At 41.1% G+C, this 16,185-nt stretch overlaps 1 gene segment (V, D, J or C); it reads left to right on the plus strand.

Annotated features, from left to right (window-relative positions):
- Positions 1-310: 310 nt before the first annotated feature.
- LOC116275672 lies at positions 311-841 on the plus strand. The segment is given in 1 exon segment: positions 311-841. A coding segment is annotated over 1 exon segment (516 nt).
- The last annotated feature ends 15,344 nt before the right edge of the window (positions 842-16,185 follow it).

Consider the following 16,185-nt stretch of genomic DNA (forward strand, 5'->3'; position numbering starts at 1 on the left):
CTCTAGGACTGAAACCAGAAGGTTGCATGTCCCCTGCATGAAGCATCAAGAAGATCCTGTCTGTGGAAGCAGAGTGTCACAGCCTTGACTGAGAGGCATGGTCCTGAAATGAGACGGTGTCCTCCATGGAGAACATGTGGACGTCCACACCAGCGGGCTCACTGCGCCTACAGATGCACTCCCCTACTGGAGTCCTGAGACCTGGAGTGCACCCCATAGAGTAGGGCTCAGATGAGGATGCAAATCTCCGCCCTCCTCTGGGTTGAAAAGCCGAGCACAGGGACAGCTCAGTGACTCCTGTGCCCCCACCATGGACAGCTTTTATCCCGCGCTCCTGCTGCTGACCGTCCGTCCTGTGAGTGCTGGTCAAGCACTACTTCAGGGTGGGAAACATCTGCTCTTTTCTTTGTGGGCTTCATCTTCTTATGCTTTCTCCACAGGGGTCTTGTCCCAGGTCACCTTGAAGGAGTCTGGTCCTGCGCTGGTGAAACCCACACAGACCCTCACGCTGACCTGCACCTTCTCTGGGTTCTCACTCACCACTAGTGGTATGGGTGTGGGCTGGATCCGTCAGCCCCCAGGGAAGGCCCTGGAGTGGCTTGCACACATTTATTGGGATGATGATAAGCGCTACAGCCCATCGCTGAAGAGCAGGCTCACCATCTCCAAGGACACCTCCAAGAACCAGGTGGTTCTAACAATGACCAACATGGACCCTGTGGACACAGCCACATATTACTGTGCACGGAGACCACAGAGACACAGCCCAGGGCGCCTCCTGTACAGGAACCCAGGCTGCTTCTCAGGGGTGCTCCCTCCCCATTAATGCAGAACAGGAAAGAGTGGCTGAGATGCCTTTTCCTGCCAGGGCCTGGGTTTCTCTTTTCTTTTTTTTTTTTGAGACAGAGTCTCACTGTGTCGCCCAGGCTGGAGTGCAGTGGTGGTTTCTCGGCTCACTGCAAGCTCCGCCTCCCGGGTTCACGCCATTCTCCTGCCTCAGCCTCCCAAGTAGCTGGGACTACAGGCGCCTGCCACCACGCCCAGCTAATCTTTTGTAGTTTTAGTAGAGATGGGGTTTCACCATGTTAGCCAGGATAGCGGGCCTGGGCTTCTTATCCCCACCTGACTCAGACCCTTGTCTTCCTCCCTCTTCTTTACTAATGAATGGCATGTCCCCTGCTAGTGGTTCATGCAAGCAGAAGCTGTAACCTGTCTGACAAAAATTCAGCATGAAAGGTTCCTGTTACCCCACAAAAAGGACAGAGGAGACTTAACCTAAAGAATTTTTTTCATAACCACAGAGTGAATAGGCAATTTGCAGAATGACAGAAAAATTTTGCACACTTTGCCTGTGACAGAGAACTAATGTGAAGCATTTGCAAGGAACTCAAACAAATCTACAACAACAACAGCAACAAGAACCAAATAACCCCACTAAAATGAGCAAAGGACGTGAGTAGACGTTTTCAAAAGAACACATAGAAATGATAATAAATATATAAACAAGGCTCAACATCACTGACCATCAGGGAAATGCAAATTAAAACCACAATAAGATATCATCTTCCACCAGCTGCAATGACTATTATTAAAAACTCAAAAATATCAGATGTTGGTGAGGATGGGAAATAAAGGCAACTCTCAGACACTGTTGATGAGGGTGTGGACGAGGACAACCTCTATGGAGAACGGTGTGGAGATTTCCCAGAAAACTAGGAATAGACCTGCCGTTTGGTCCAACAGTCCCACTGCTGGGCAACTACCCAAAGGAAAATAAATCGTTATTTCAAAAAGATACCCACACTTCTATGCTTACCATAAAACTATTCTCAATAGCACATGTGTCAAACAGAGTGTCCGCCAACAGATGATTTTATAAAAGAATATAGCATGTATGCACAATTCAATACTAGCTAGCCACAATAAGGAATGAAACTGTGTCTTTTGCAGCAAGATGCATAAAACTAGGGGACAATATAATTAGTGAACTACCTAACAAACAGAATGTCACATGTCACACGTTATTACTTACAAGTGGGAGGTAAACAGTGTGTACACAAGGACATGTAGAGAGAAATTATGGACATTGGAGACTTAGAAGGATGGGAAGGCACAAGGTGGGAGCATGATGAGACATGACATAATGGGCACAATATACAATAAGTAAGAGTTGCCCAATGATCTTAAAATTAAAATGTAAAATAAGATCAACAAATGAAATTGATATTAGGTGACTTCATTAAATTTAAAAACTTTTTCTACTCACGTGACTATAAGAAAATGAATGCCAGGTTACAGATGAGAAACTGTTTGCAAGTCATATAACCACCAATGTAATTATAATAAGAACCCTCAGAACTCAACTGTGAATAAAAAGGAAACAACCGATGGATAAATTAGACAAGGGTTTGTACAGACATTTCATCAAAGACGATGTGCAGGTACAGAAGCATATAAACAGGCTCTCAACAGGATTTTCCATTAGAAATTGAAATCAAAGTCCACAATGAGACAGCAGTACACACTTTTTAAATGACTGAATATGAAGGAAATACGAATAACACCAATGCTGGTGAGCATGCCAGGTGGCTAGGTCTAAATCATTGCTAGCAGGAATGCAAACTCAAACAGATACTCAAGAAATGACTTCTCCTAAAATCAAACATGCCCTTAACACCTGACAGTAGATCCACTCCTGAATATTTGCTTCAGAAATACAATCTTATATTCACACACAACTTCTATTCAAATATTCAAGATATTGTGTGGGGGTATTGTGTGTCAGAAACTAAAACAACATAAATGTCTCAAAATTTGAATAGGTAGAAGAAACTAGGAAAGCATCTACCAATTGAAGACACCATCAGCAATAAAAATTAGCAAGTGACGACATAAGCCATTACGGTGAACTCAGACATGATGCTAGTGAAAGTCAGTCTCAAAGATCAAAGGGACACACAGCTGTCAGCACCACGGTCATCCTCAGGTGTCAGTGGTTTTGGGCTGGGCGTTCTCTGCCTCTTTTCCTGACCAGGCCAGATGTTGAGCTCCGCCACTTGCAGATGGAAAATCCTACTATTTTCAATCATGCTCTGAGGTTTAGTGCTTCACACACTGAGGCAATGAAACATAGAGCTCCCTTTGAACATTAAAATGCAGCATTTGTTCCAACCTGAAGGCATCCCCAGTTCTCCCCACCTCGGTTCTCTCCTGCAAGCCAGCAGCCCTGCAGTTTAGTCTGCATCTCGCGTGCATCCACCCATCTCGTTCCAAGGGTCTTCCACCACACCCTCCATTGTTTTTGAGAGCACTGGCAGGCTTTGAACTTTTCCACATTCTGTTGTTATGGAAGTTAGGATGTTTTAGGACCAAATTAAGGATGATATTTTTTATGACTGAATTCCATCTCCCTCTCCTGGGACAGAGCTAGCCAAGATTCTGCAGGTGGAGGCAAAAGTTGAGCTTTTTCTTCCTCCAGCATGGGGAGATGAGAGGTAGCTAAGTGGAGAGGGTTGGGCAGAAGCTTCCGATGTTCCCAGTACTCTAGTTCTGGTGGGGAGGAACCTCTGCCCTAGGACAGAGCTAGAAATCAGGGACCCAATGTTCCCAGCGGCACTGGACCCAGGGCAGAGCCTCCATCCATGAGTGGAGCTCTATGGAAGAAGCGCATCTCTGGTTCTCAGTAGCCCTTGTCCAGAACTGAGCCTCAGCATCACGTGCTGTGGGCAGGGTCAGAGGGCCAATGTCCTGGCCCCTGGGGAAGAGTTTGCTCTGGTGGGAGCTGGAAGAAGGTATCCCGTCTCCCTGGATGCATCTGTCTGCAGTGGAGTTTACGTCATGCTGAGCTGGGATGTGGACGGAAGAGCATCTTAGATCAAATACGATGATTGGACTTACTGAGTTTTATAGATTTTCTTGAATATTTCTTCACTTACTTTATGTTGTTAGAGGCTTTCCAAACCCTGTAATTTTTCAAAAGTTTCAAAATAATTTTCACTGGTCTCATGGGGACATGGATTCATTGAGTCCCTTATGCTGTCAAAGAGAAATATAATTTTCTTTCACTTTTTAGAGAACATCCGTGGGTTATAAAATAATGAGTTGACTTTTCGTCCAACACTTTACAGATACCATCAATTTTCCTCTTGCTTGTAAGGTTTAACTACAAGAATGCTGTCGCCATCTTTTCTGTTCTTTGGGAAGGAATCCCCCCTCTGCTCACCTTCACTTGCCTGTGTGTATTTCTATTTCTCTTTGGTTTTCAGCAGTTTTATTATTTATTTATTTATTTATTATTATACTTTAAGAACTAGGGTACATGTGCACAACGTCCAGGTTTGTTACATATGTATACTTGTGCCATGTTGGTGTGCTGCACCCATCAACTCATCAGCACCCATCAACTCGTCATTTACATCACGTATAACTCCCAATGCTATCCCTCCCCCCTCCCCCCTCCTCATAATAGGCCCCTGGTGTGTGATGTTACCCTTCCCGAGTCCAAGTGATCTCATTGTTCAGTTCCCACCTATGAGTGAGTGCATGCGGTGTTTGGTTTTCTGTTCTTGTGATAGTTTGCTGACAATGATGATTTCCAGCTGCATCCATGTCCCTACAAAGGACACGAACTCATTCTTTTTTATGGCTGCATAGTATTCCGTGGAGTATATGTGCCACATTTTCTTAATCCAGTCTGTCACTGATGGACATTTGCTGATTCCAAGTTCTTTGTTATTGTGAATAGTGCCAACAATGAACATAATGCGGTGCATGTGTGTCTTTATAGCAGCATGATTTATAATCCTTGGGTATATACCCAGTAATGGAATGGTTGGGTCAAATGGTACTTCTAGTTCTAGATCCTTGAGGAACGCTACACTGTTTTCCATAATGGTTGAACTAGCTTTACAATCCCACCACCAGTGTAAAAGTGTTCTATTTCTCCACATCCCTCTCCAGCACCTGTTGTTTCCTGACTTTTAATGGTTGCCATTCCAACTGGTGTGAGATGGTATCTCATTGTGGTTTTGATTTGCATTTCTCTGATGCACAGTGATGATGAGCATTTTTCATGTGTCTGTTGGCTGCATGCATGTCTTTGAGAAGTGTGTGTGTGTCCATATCCTTTGCCCACTTTTAGATGGGTTGTTTGTTTTTTCTGTAAATTTGTTTGAGTTCTTGTGGTTCTGGATATTAGTCCTTTGTCAGATGAGTAGATTGCAAAATTTTCCTATTCTGTGGTTGCCTGTTCACTCTGATGGTAGTTTCTTTTGCTGTGCAGAAGCTCTTTTAGTTTTAATTAGATCCTACTTGTCGTTTTGGCTTTGTTACCATTGCTTTTTTGCTGTTTTAGACATGAAGTCCTTGCCCATGCCTATGTCCTGAATGGTATTACTTTAGGTTTCCTTTTCTAGGGTTTTCCTATGATATTAGGTCTAATAAGTCTCTAATCCATCTTGAATTAATTTTGCATAAGGAGTAAGGAAAGGATGCAGTTCAGCTTTCTACTCTTGTATAGCTTCTACTCCAGCACCATTTGTTAAAAAAGGAAATCCTTTTCCCAATTTCTTGTTTTTGTCAGGTTTGTCAAAGAACAGATGTCTGTAGATGTGTGATATTATTTCTGCAGATTCTGTTCTGTTCCATTGGTCTATATCTCTGTTTTGGTACCAGTACCATGCTGTTTGGGTTACTGTAGCCTTGTAGTATAGTTTGAAGTCAGGTAGTGTGATGCCCAGCTTCTGTTTTTGGCTTAGGATTGTCTTGGCAATGAGGGCTCTTTTGGTTCCATATGAACTTTAAAGCCGTTTTTTCCAATTCTGTGAAGAAAGTCATTGTTAGCTTAATGGGGATGGCATTGAATCTACAAATGACCTTGGGCAATATGACCATTTTCAATTTATATTGATTCTTCCTATCCATGAGCATAGTAATGCTCTTTTCCATTTGTTTGTGTCCTCTTTTATTTCACTGAGCAGTGGCTTGTAGTTCTCCTTGAAGAAGTCCTTTACATCCCTTGTGTTGGATTCCTAGGTATCTTATTCTCTTTGAAGCAATTCAGAATGGAAGTTCATTCATGATTTGCCTCTTGTTTGTCTATTACTGGTGTGCAGGAATGCTTGTGGGATTTTTTGCACATTAATTTGTATCCTGAGATTCTCATGGGAAGTTGCTTATCAGCTTAAGGAGATTTTGGGCTGAGATCATGGGGTTTTCTAATATACAATTATGTCATCTGCAAAGAGGACAATTTGAATTCTTTCTTCCAACTGAATACCCTTTTGATTTCTCTTGGCGTGATTGCCCTAGCCAGAACTTCCAATGCTATGTTGAATAGAGTGGAGAGAGAGGCATCCCTTGTCTTGTGCTAGTTTTCAAAGGACATGTTTCCAGTTTTCCATTCAGTATGATATATTGGCTGTGGTTTGTCATAAATAGCTCTTATTATTTTAAAATACGCTCCATCAATACTGAATTTATTGAGAGTTTTAGCATGAAGGTCTGCTTGAATTTCTGTCAAAGGCCTTTTCTGCATCTATTGAGATAATCATGTGGTTTTTGTCTTTGGTTTTGTTCATATGCTGGATTACATTTATTGATTTGTGTATGTTGAACTCAGCCTTGCATCCCAGGGATGAACCCCACTTGATCATGGTGGATAAGCTTTTGATGTGCTGCTGGATTCGGGTTTGCCACTATTTTATTGAGGATTTTTGCATCTATGTTCATGAGGGATATTGGTCTAAAATTCTCTTTTTTGTTGTGTCTCTGCTTGTGCCTTTGGTATCAGCATGATTTGGCCTCCATAAATGAGTTAGGAGACTCTCTTTCTATTGATTGGAATAGTTTCAGGAAGGAATGCACCAGCTCCTCCTTGTACCCTCTGGTAGAATTCAGCTGTGAATCCATGTGGTCCTGGACTTTTTTTTTTTTTTATTATATCAAGCATTGCTCTAGGGTACATGCATAATGTGCAGGTTTATTACATATGTATACTTGTGCTATGTTGGTGTGCTGCACCTTATCAACTCGGCCAGCACTCCATCAACTCGGCTATTTACATCACGATAACTCCCAAAGCAATCCTCCCCTCCACCTCCTCCCCATGATAGGCCCCAGTGTGTGACTTTCCCGCAGTCCAAGTGATTCATTGTTCAGTTCCCACCTGGCGAGGGAGAACATGTGGTGTTTGGTTTTCTGTTCTTGTGGATAGTTTGTTAAGAATGATGGTTTCCAGCTACATTCATGTCCCTACAAAGGACACAAACTCATCCTTTTTTATGGCTGCATAGTATTCCATGGTGTATATGTGCCACATTTTCTTAATCCAGTCTGTCACTGATGGACATTTGGGTTGATTCCAAGTTCCTTTGCTATTGTGAATAGTGTCAAGAATAAACATATGTGTGCATGTGTCTTTATAGCAGCATGATTTATAACTTTGGGTATATACCTGCAATGGGATGGATGGGTCATATAGTACATCTAGTTCTAGATCCTTGAGGAATCGCCATACTGTTTTCCATAATGGTTGAACTAGTTTACAATCCCACCAACAGTGTGCGTTCTATCTCTCCACATCCTCTCCAGCACCTGCTGTTTCCTTGACTTTTAATGATCGCCATTCTAACTGGTGAGATGGTATCTCATTGTGGTTTCCTTTGATTTGCATTTCTCTGATGGCCAGTGATGAGAGCATTTTTCATGCGGGTTCGTTGGCTGTATGAATGTCTTTGAGAAATGTCTGTTCATATCCTTTGCCCACTTTTGATGGGGCTGTTTGTTTTTCTTGTAAATTTGTTTTGGAGTTCTTTGTGGTTCTGATATTAGCCCTTTGTCAGGGTGGAGTAGATTGCAAAAAATTTTCTCCCATTCTGTAGGTTGCCTGTTCACTCGATGGTAGTTTCTTTTGCTGTGCAGAAGCTCTTTAGTTTAATGAGATCCCATTTGTCGATTTTATTTCTGCTGCCGCTAAGCTTTTGGTGTTTTAGACATGAAGTCTTTGCCCATGCCTATGTCCTGAATGGTATTACCTAGGTTTTCCTCTAGAGTTTCTATGGAATTACGCCTAACATTTAAGTCTCCAATCCATCTTGAATTAATTTTTGTATATGAGTAAGGAAAGGATCCAGTTTCAACTTTCACTTCTCTATGGCTATTAGCCAATTTTCCTTCAGCACCATTTATTAAATAGGGAATCCTTTCCCCATTTCTTGTTTTTAAATTGTGGTTTGTCAAAGATCAGATGGCTGTAGATGTTGTGTTATTTCTGAGGACTCTATTCTGTTCCATTGGTCTATATCGTTGTTTTGGTACCAGTACCATGCTGTTTTGGTTACTGTAGCCTTGTAGTATAAAGGTTTGAAGCTGTAGTGTGATGCCTCCAGCTTTGCTCTTTTGACTTAGGATTGTCTTGAGATGCGGGCTCTTTTTGGTTCCATATGAACTTAAAGGCGCTTTTTTCCACTGTGAAGAAAGTCATTGGTAGCTTGATGGGGATGGTATTGAATCTATAAATGAATCTTGGGCAATATGGCCATTTTCAATGGTATATTGGATTCTTCCTATCCATGAGCATGGTATGTTCTTCCATTTGTTTGTGTCCTCTTTATTTCACTGAGCGTGGTTTGCAGTTCTCCTGAAGAGGTCCTTTACATCCTTTGTAATTTGATTCCTAGGTATTTTATTCTCTTTGAAGCAATTGTGAATGGAAGTTCATTCATGATTTGGCTCTCTGTTTGTCTGTTACTGGTGTATGCGATGCTTGTGATTTTTGCACATTAATTTGTATCCTGAGACTTTGGTGATGTTGCTTATCAGCTTAAGGAGATTTTGGCTGAGACAATGGGATTTTCTAAATATACAATCATGTCATCTGCAAAGAGGGACAATTTGACTTCTTTCTTTTCCTAACTGAATACTCTTTGATTTCTTCTCTTTGCCTGATTGCCCTAGCCAGAACATCCAACACTACGCTGGAATAGGAGTGGGGTGAGAGAGAGGGCATCCCCTGTCTTGTGCCAGTTTTCAAAGGGAATTTTTCCAGTTTTGCCCATTCAGTATGATATTGGCTGTGGGTTTAGTCATAAATAGCTCTTATTATTTTGAGCTAATGCTCCATCAATACCAAATTTATTGAGGGTTTTAGGCATGAAGGGCTGCTGAATTCTGTCAAAAGCCTTTTCTGCATCTTAATTGAGATAATCATGGTTCTTGTCTTTGGTTCTGTTTATGCTGGATTATGTTTATTGATTTGCAATGTTGAATCAGCCTTGTATCCCAGGGATGAAGCCCACTTTGATCATGGTGGATAAGGTTTTGATGTGTTGAACTGGGTTTTGCCAGTATTTTATTGAGGATTTTTGCATCGATGTTCATCAGGGATATTGGTCTAAAAATTTCTTTTTTGTTGTGTTCTGCCAGGCTTTGGTATCAGGATGATGTTGGCCTCATAAAATGAGAGTTAGGAGGATTCCTTCTTTTTCTCTTGATTGGAGTAGTTTGCATGAATGGTACCAGCTCCTCCCTTGTACCTCTGGTAGAATTCAGCTGTGAATCCATATCTAGTCCTGGACTTTTTTTTGGGTTTGGTAGGCTATTAATTATTGCCTCCCAATTTCAGAGCTCTGTTTTTCTTGGTCTATTCATTCAGGGATTCAAGTTTTTTCCCTGGTTTAGTCTTGGAAGAGTGTAAGTGTCCAGGAAATTATCCATTTCTCTAGATTTTCTAGCTTATTTGCATAGAAGTGTTTATAGTATTCTGATGGTGGTAGTTTATATTTCTGTGGGTCGGTGGTAATATCCCCTTTTATTTTTGCCCATTTGATCTCTTTCTCTCTTCTTCTTTATTAGTCTTGCTACGGCTCATCAATTTGTTGATCTTTTCAAAAACCAACTCCCTGGATTCATTGATTTTGGAGTGGTTTTTGTGTCTCTATCTCCTTCAAATTTGCTCTGATCTTAGTTATTTCTTTTGCCTCTGCTAGCTTTTTGAATGCTTTTGCTCTTTGGTTTCTCTAGTTCTTTTAATTGTGATGTTAGAAAGTGTCAATTTTAGATCTTTCCTGCTTCTCTTGTGGGCATTTAGTGCTATAAATCTCCTCTAATATTGCTTTAAATGTGTCCCAGAGATTCTGTATAAGTTATAATCTTTGTTCTCATTGGTTCTAAAGAACATCTTTATTTCTTGCCTTCATATAAAAATTCTCGTGAAGTCATTCAGGAGCAGGTTGTTCAGTTTCCATGTAGTTGAGCAGTTTTGATTGAGTTTCTAGTCCTGAGTTCTAGTTTGATTGCACTGTGGTCTGAGAGACAGTTTGTTATAATTTCTGTTTTGCACATTTGCTGAGGAGGCTTTACTTCCACCATGTGGTCAATTTTGGAATAAGTGCTATGTGGTGCTGAGAAGAATGTATATTCTGTTGATTTGGGGTGAGAGTTCTATAGATAGCTCATTAGGTCTGCTTGCTGCAGAGATGAGGCCACCCTGGATATCCTTGTGAACTTTCTGTGTCATTGATCTGTCTAATGTTGACAGTGGAGGTTGGAGAAGTCTCCCATTATTATTGTATGTGGGAGTCTAGTCTCTTTGTAAGTCTCTAAGGACTTGCTTTTATGAATCTCAAGTTCTGTATTGCATATATATTTAGATAGTTAGTTCTTCCTGTTGAATGATCCCTACTCAATATGTAATGGCCTTCTTGTCTCTCTTTTTTGATCTTTGATGGTTTAAAAGTCTGTTTTATCAGAGACTAGGGATTGCAACCTGCTTTTTTGTTCTCTCTCCATTTGCTTGTAAATCTTCTCCATCCCTTTTATTTTGAGCCTATGTATGTCTCTATGTGAGATGGGTCTCCTGGAATACAGCAGACTGATGGGTCTTGACTCCTTTATCCAGTTTGCCAGTCTGTGCCTTTTCATTGGAGCATTTAGTCCATTTACATTTACAATAAGATTGTTATGTGTGAACTTGACCCTATCATTATAATATTAGCTGGTTATTTTGCTCATTCATGATGCAGTTTCTTCTAGCCTCGATGGTCTTTACATTTTGGCACAAGTTTTGCAATGTATTGCACCGTTGTTCCTTTCCATTTAGTGCTTCCTTCAGGATCTCTTTGTAGGACAGGCCTGGTGGTGACAAAATTCTAAGCATTTGCTTATCTGTAAAGGATTTTATTTCTCCTTCTTCACTTATGAACTTAGTTTGGCTGGATATGAAATTCTGGGTTGAAAATTCCTTTCTTTAAGAATGCTGGAATATTGGCCCCACTCTCTTCTGGCTTGAGAGCTTCTGCTTAGAGATCTGCTGTTAGTCTGACGGGCTTCCCTTGTGGGTAACTCCGACCTTTCTCTCTGGCTGCCCTTTACATTTTTCCTTCATTTCAATTCTAGGTGAATCTAATAATTATGTGTCTTGATTTGCTCTTCTCAAGGAGTATCTGCGTATTCTCTGTATTTCCTGAATTTGAATGTTGGCCTGCCTTACTAGGGTTGGGAATTTCTCCTGGATGATATCCTGAAGAGTGTTTTCCAACGTGGTTCCATTTTCCCCCTCACTTTCAGGCACCCCAATCAGATGTCGATTTGGTCTTTTCACATAATCTCGTACTTCTTGAAGGCTTTGTTCATTTCTTTTTCCTCTTTTTTCTTTAGACTTCTCTTCTCACTTCATTTCATTCATTTGATCCTCAATCGCTGATACTCTTTCTTCCAGTTGATGGAGTCGGTTACTGAAGCCTGTGCATTTGTCACGTATTTCTCGTGTCATGGTTTTTATCTCTGTCAGTTCGTTTATGGCCTTCTCTGCATTGATTATTCTAGTTATCCATTCACCCAACTTTTTTCAAGATTTTTAGTTTCTTTGCCCTGGGTACGTAATTCCTCCTTTAGCTCTGAGAAGTTTGATGGACTGAAGCCTTCTTCTCTCAACTCGTCAAAGTCATTCTCTGTTCAGCTTTGATCCGTTTCTGGAGATGAGCTGCGTTCCTCAGTTGAAAATGCAGAAATCACCCGTCTTCTGTGTCACTGGCGCTGGGAGCTGGAGACTGGAGCTTTTACTATTCAGCCATCTTGCTCCACCGATAATCGGTTTTCAGCAGTTTTAATAATATTTAGCTAAATATTGTGGGTGGAGGAGGTTGGGGTCGGGGACAGGGTGTGTTACTCTGCTGTTCTGTGTTCTCTGAGATGCATGGATTCACGGTTTACTCTCTCTCCATTTTGGGGAACACAATTAGAATAAATGTCAGTGTGAATCTAGAAACAAGCCTCCCTGAAGGGTGAACAGGACCACCTGGGGGCGCTCAGGATCCACTGAGCACAAGAGTCAGACTCAAGGCAGGTGCAGATGGGGGTTAAGGTCTGGTTTCCTGTCAGCCGTGTGGCTTCCTCTCCATAAAACAGTTTTCTCTGGGGCACTTCTCTGGATTCCTTATCCTGTTCTTCCTGTGAAGTCTCTGAAGAAGAAACATTTGTTGGAACAAGAGAAAAATTTTCTCACACGCACCAAAGACAGAGTCACCCACAGTCACTGATGCCTGTTTCTCAATGTCAATAAGTTATCAAAGCTTCTAAATTTAATCAGCTAAATCTAGAAAAGGTGCGGTGTTTAACTCAACACTGCAGCTCAGCTCAACAGAACTCCAAGTGCCAGTGAGCAGCAGGCAGGATAAAGTCCATGCTGGGCATTGGGGCAGAGGGAGTTAGCATCCAGTGCAAGAGAAGAAAGGCCGCGTGGTGGTCACTGTCAGGGCTCCAAGCCCACGGTTCCAATTGTAGGTGACCCCATGCAAAAGAAGAGAGACCCCATCAATGATTAGTGTGGATGTCAAGTCTGATAGTGCCACACTCACACCTCAGGTGATCATGGTAATATTTACCAACACTGTTATTGTCTGCTGAGAGCAGCACAGGCCTCTCAAGACATTCCAAATTGGAATTTCCTCAATGAAACAGGAAAGGAGGCTGGATCAGGGCTTTAAAATGATTTGGTAGTGGTGTCGGTGGTTGGGGGCGGTGTATTTGTACTCAGGAGAAGGAGTCTGTGTGATTTAAACTTCACACTGGCATCAGATAAGGGAGCTTCCATGATTTCTTACTAGATTTCCTGTATGTGGGGGACAAGGGGGAAGAAGAGCAAACCTTAATTCATCGGCAATGAGGCACCAAAAGTAGGGGCTGACACTTTATTCTCTCTAGCAGCTTAAGAAAATGAGTGAAAAAGCAGCCAAATTCTACCAGAGGTACAAGGAGGAGTTGGTACCATTTCTTCTGAAACTACTCCAATCAATAGAAGAAGAGGGAATCCTCCCTAACTCATTTTACAAGGCCAACATCATACTGATACCAAAGCCTGACAGAGACACAACAAAAAAAGAGAATTTTAGACCAATATCCCTGATGAACATCAATGCAAAAATCCTCAATAAAATAGTGGCAAACCGAATCCAGCAGCACATCAAAAAGCTTATCCACCATGATCAAGTGGGGTTCATCCCTGGGATGCAAGGCTGGTTCAACATAGGCAAATCAATAAATGTAATCCAGCATATGTACAGAACCAAAGACAAAAACCACATGATTATCTCAATAGATGCAGAAAAGGCCTTTGACAAAATTCAACAGACCTTCTTGCTAAAAGCTCTTGATAAATTCGGTATTGATGGAACATGTCTCAAAATAATAAGAGCTATTTATGACAAACCCACAGCCAATATCATACTGAATGGGCAAAAACTGGAAGCATTTCTTTGAAACTGGCACACAAGACAGGATGCCCTCTCACCACTCCTATTCAACATGCTTACTAAAGTTCTGGCTAGGCACCAGGCAAGAGAAAGAAATCAAGGGTATTCATTAGGATAAAGAAGAAGTCAAATTGTCCCTGTTTGCAGATGAGAGACATGATTGTGCTATTTAGAAAACCCTATCATCTCAGCCCAAAAGTCTCCTTAAGCTGATAAGCAAGATCAGCAAAGTCTCAGGATACAAAAATTAATGTGCAAAAATCACAAGCATTCTTATACACCAGTAACAGACAAAACAGAGGCTCAACCATCGAACTTCCATTCACAATTGCTTCAAAGAGAATAAAATACCAGGAACCAACTTACAAGGGATGTAAAGGACTTTCAAGGAGCAGTCTCTCACAAACTACTGCTCAGTGAAATAAAAAGAGGGCACAAATAAATGGGAAGAACATACCATGCTCATGGATAGGAAGAATCAATATCGTGGAAAATGGCCATACTGCCCAAGGTCATTTATATAGATTCAATGCCATCCCATCAAGCTACCAATGACTTCTTCACAATTGGAAAAAACGGCTTTAAAGTTCATTATATGGAAAAAAAGTGGTTCTACTGCCAAGACAATCCTAAGCCAAAGAACAAAGCTGGAGGCATCACACTACCTGACTTCAAACTATACTACAAGGCTACAGTAACTCCAAACAGGCATGGTACTGGTACCAAACAGATATATAGGACCCTTAATGGAAATTAGAACAAACGGAGCCCCCTCAGAAATAATATCACACGTCTACAGCCATCTGGTCTTTGACAAACCTGACAAAAACAAGAAATGTGGTAGCGATCTCATTTAATAAATGGTGCTGGGAAAATTGGCCAGCAGAAAGCTGAAACTGGATCCTTTCCTTTTACTCCTTATACAAAAATTAATTCAAGATGATTAGGAGACTTAAATGTTAGACCTAATACCATAAAAAGCCCTAGAAGAAAACCTAGGTAATAATTATCTAGGACATAGGCATGGGCAAGGACTTCAATTCTAAAACAGCAAAAAAGCAATGGTAACAAAGCCAAAATTGACAAATGGGATCTAATTAAACTTAAGAGTTTCTGCACAGCAAAAGAAAACTACCATCAGAGTGAACAGGCAACCTACAGGAATGGGAGAAAATTTTTGCAATCTACCATCTGACAAAGGGCTGACATCCAGAACCTATAAAGAACTCAAAGAAATTTAAGGAAAAACAAACAACCCTTATTCAGTGTAAGCAAAGGATAAGTGAATAGACACTTCTCAAAAGAGGCACATTCATACAACCAACAGACACACATGAAAATGCCTCATCATCACTGGCCATCAGGAGAAATGCAAATCAAAAACCACAATGAGATACCGTCTCACACCAGTTGGAATGGCAACCATTAAAAAATCAGGAAACAAACAGGTGCTGGAGAGGATGTGGAGAAACAGGAACACTTTACACTGTTGGTGGGATTGTAAACTAGTTCAACCATTGTGGAAAACAGTGTGGCGATTCCTCAAGGATCTAGAACTAGAAATACCATTTGACCCAGTCATCCCATTACTGGGGATATACCAAAAGGATTATAAATCATGCTGCTATAAAGACACATGCACATGTATGTTTATTGCGGCACTATTCATAATAGCAAAGACTTGGAATCAACCCAAATGTGCATCAAGGACAGACTGGATTAAGAAAATGTGGCACATATACACCATGGAATACTATGCAGCCATAAAAAAGGATGAGTTCGTGTCCTTTGTAGGGACATGGATGCAGCTGGAAATCATCATTGTCAGCAAACTATCGCAAGAACAGAAAACCAAACACCGCATGTTCTCACTCCTAGGTGGGAACTGAACAATGAGATCACTTGGACACAGGAAGAGGAGCATCACACACCGGGTCCTGTTGTGGGAAGGGGGTAGGGGGGAGGGATAGCATTAGGAGATATACCTAATGTAAATGATGAGTTAATGGGTGCAGCACACCAACATGGCCCATATATATATACGTAACAAACCTGCATGTTGTGTACATGTACCCTAGAACTTAAAGTATAATAAAAAAAAAAAAGAAAATGAGTGAAAAAGAGAGATAAGGGTCCACTATGTGTGAAAAGCAAACAGATCTAAAGAAAATTAAAATTTTTATCATGATAAGCATATAATAAAAAGAAAGAGAAGAAGGAATGAGACAGGCAGGGGTGCTGAATCAATGTCCTGGGGAGGCCTTTTCATTATCCACAGTCATCAGTTTATTCTGAAGGTCTCAGGTCAGCTTCCTGCTTCAAAATGTCACTGGTCCTTATTGGGCATATAAAAATCCTTATAGGATATCCACAGTTTGTCATACTTTACTAAAGTAGTCTAATAATTAGATGAAGTTCTGAATTTAATCTTCAGTTG

The sequence above is a fragment of the Papio anubis genome, chromosome 7 (genome assembly GCF_008728515.1).
Source record: "Papio anubis isolate 15944 chromosome 7, Panubis1.0, whole genome shotgun sequence".
In the NCBI taxonomy this organism is placed as follows: domain Eukaryota; kingdom Metazoa; phylum Chordata; class Mammalia; order Primates; family Cercopithecidae; genus Papio; species Papio anubis.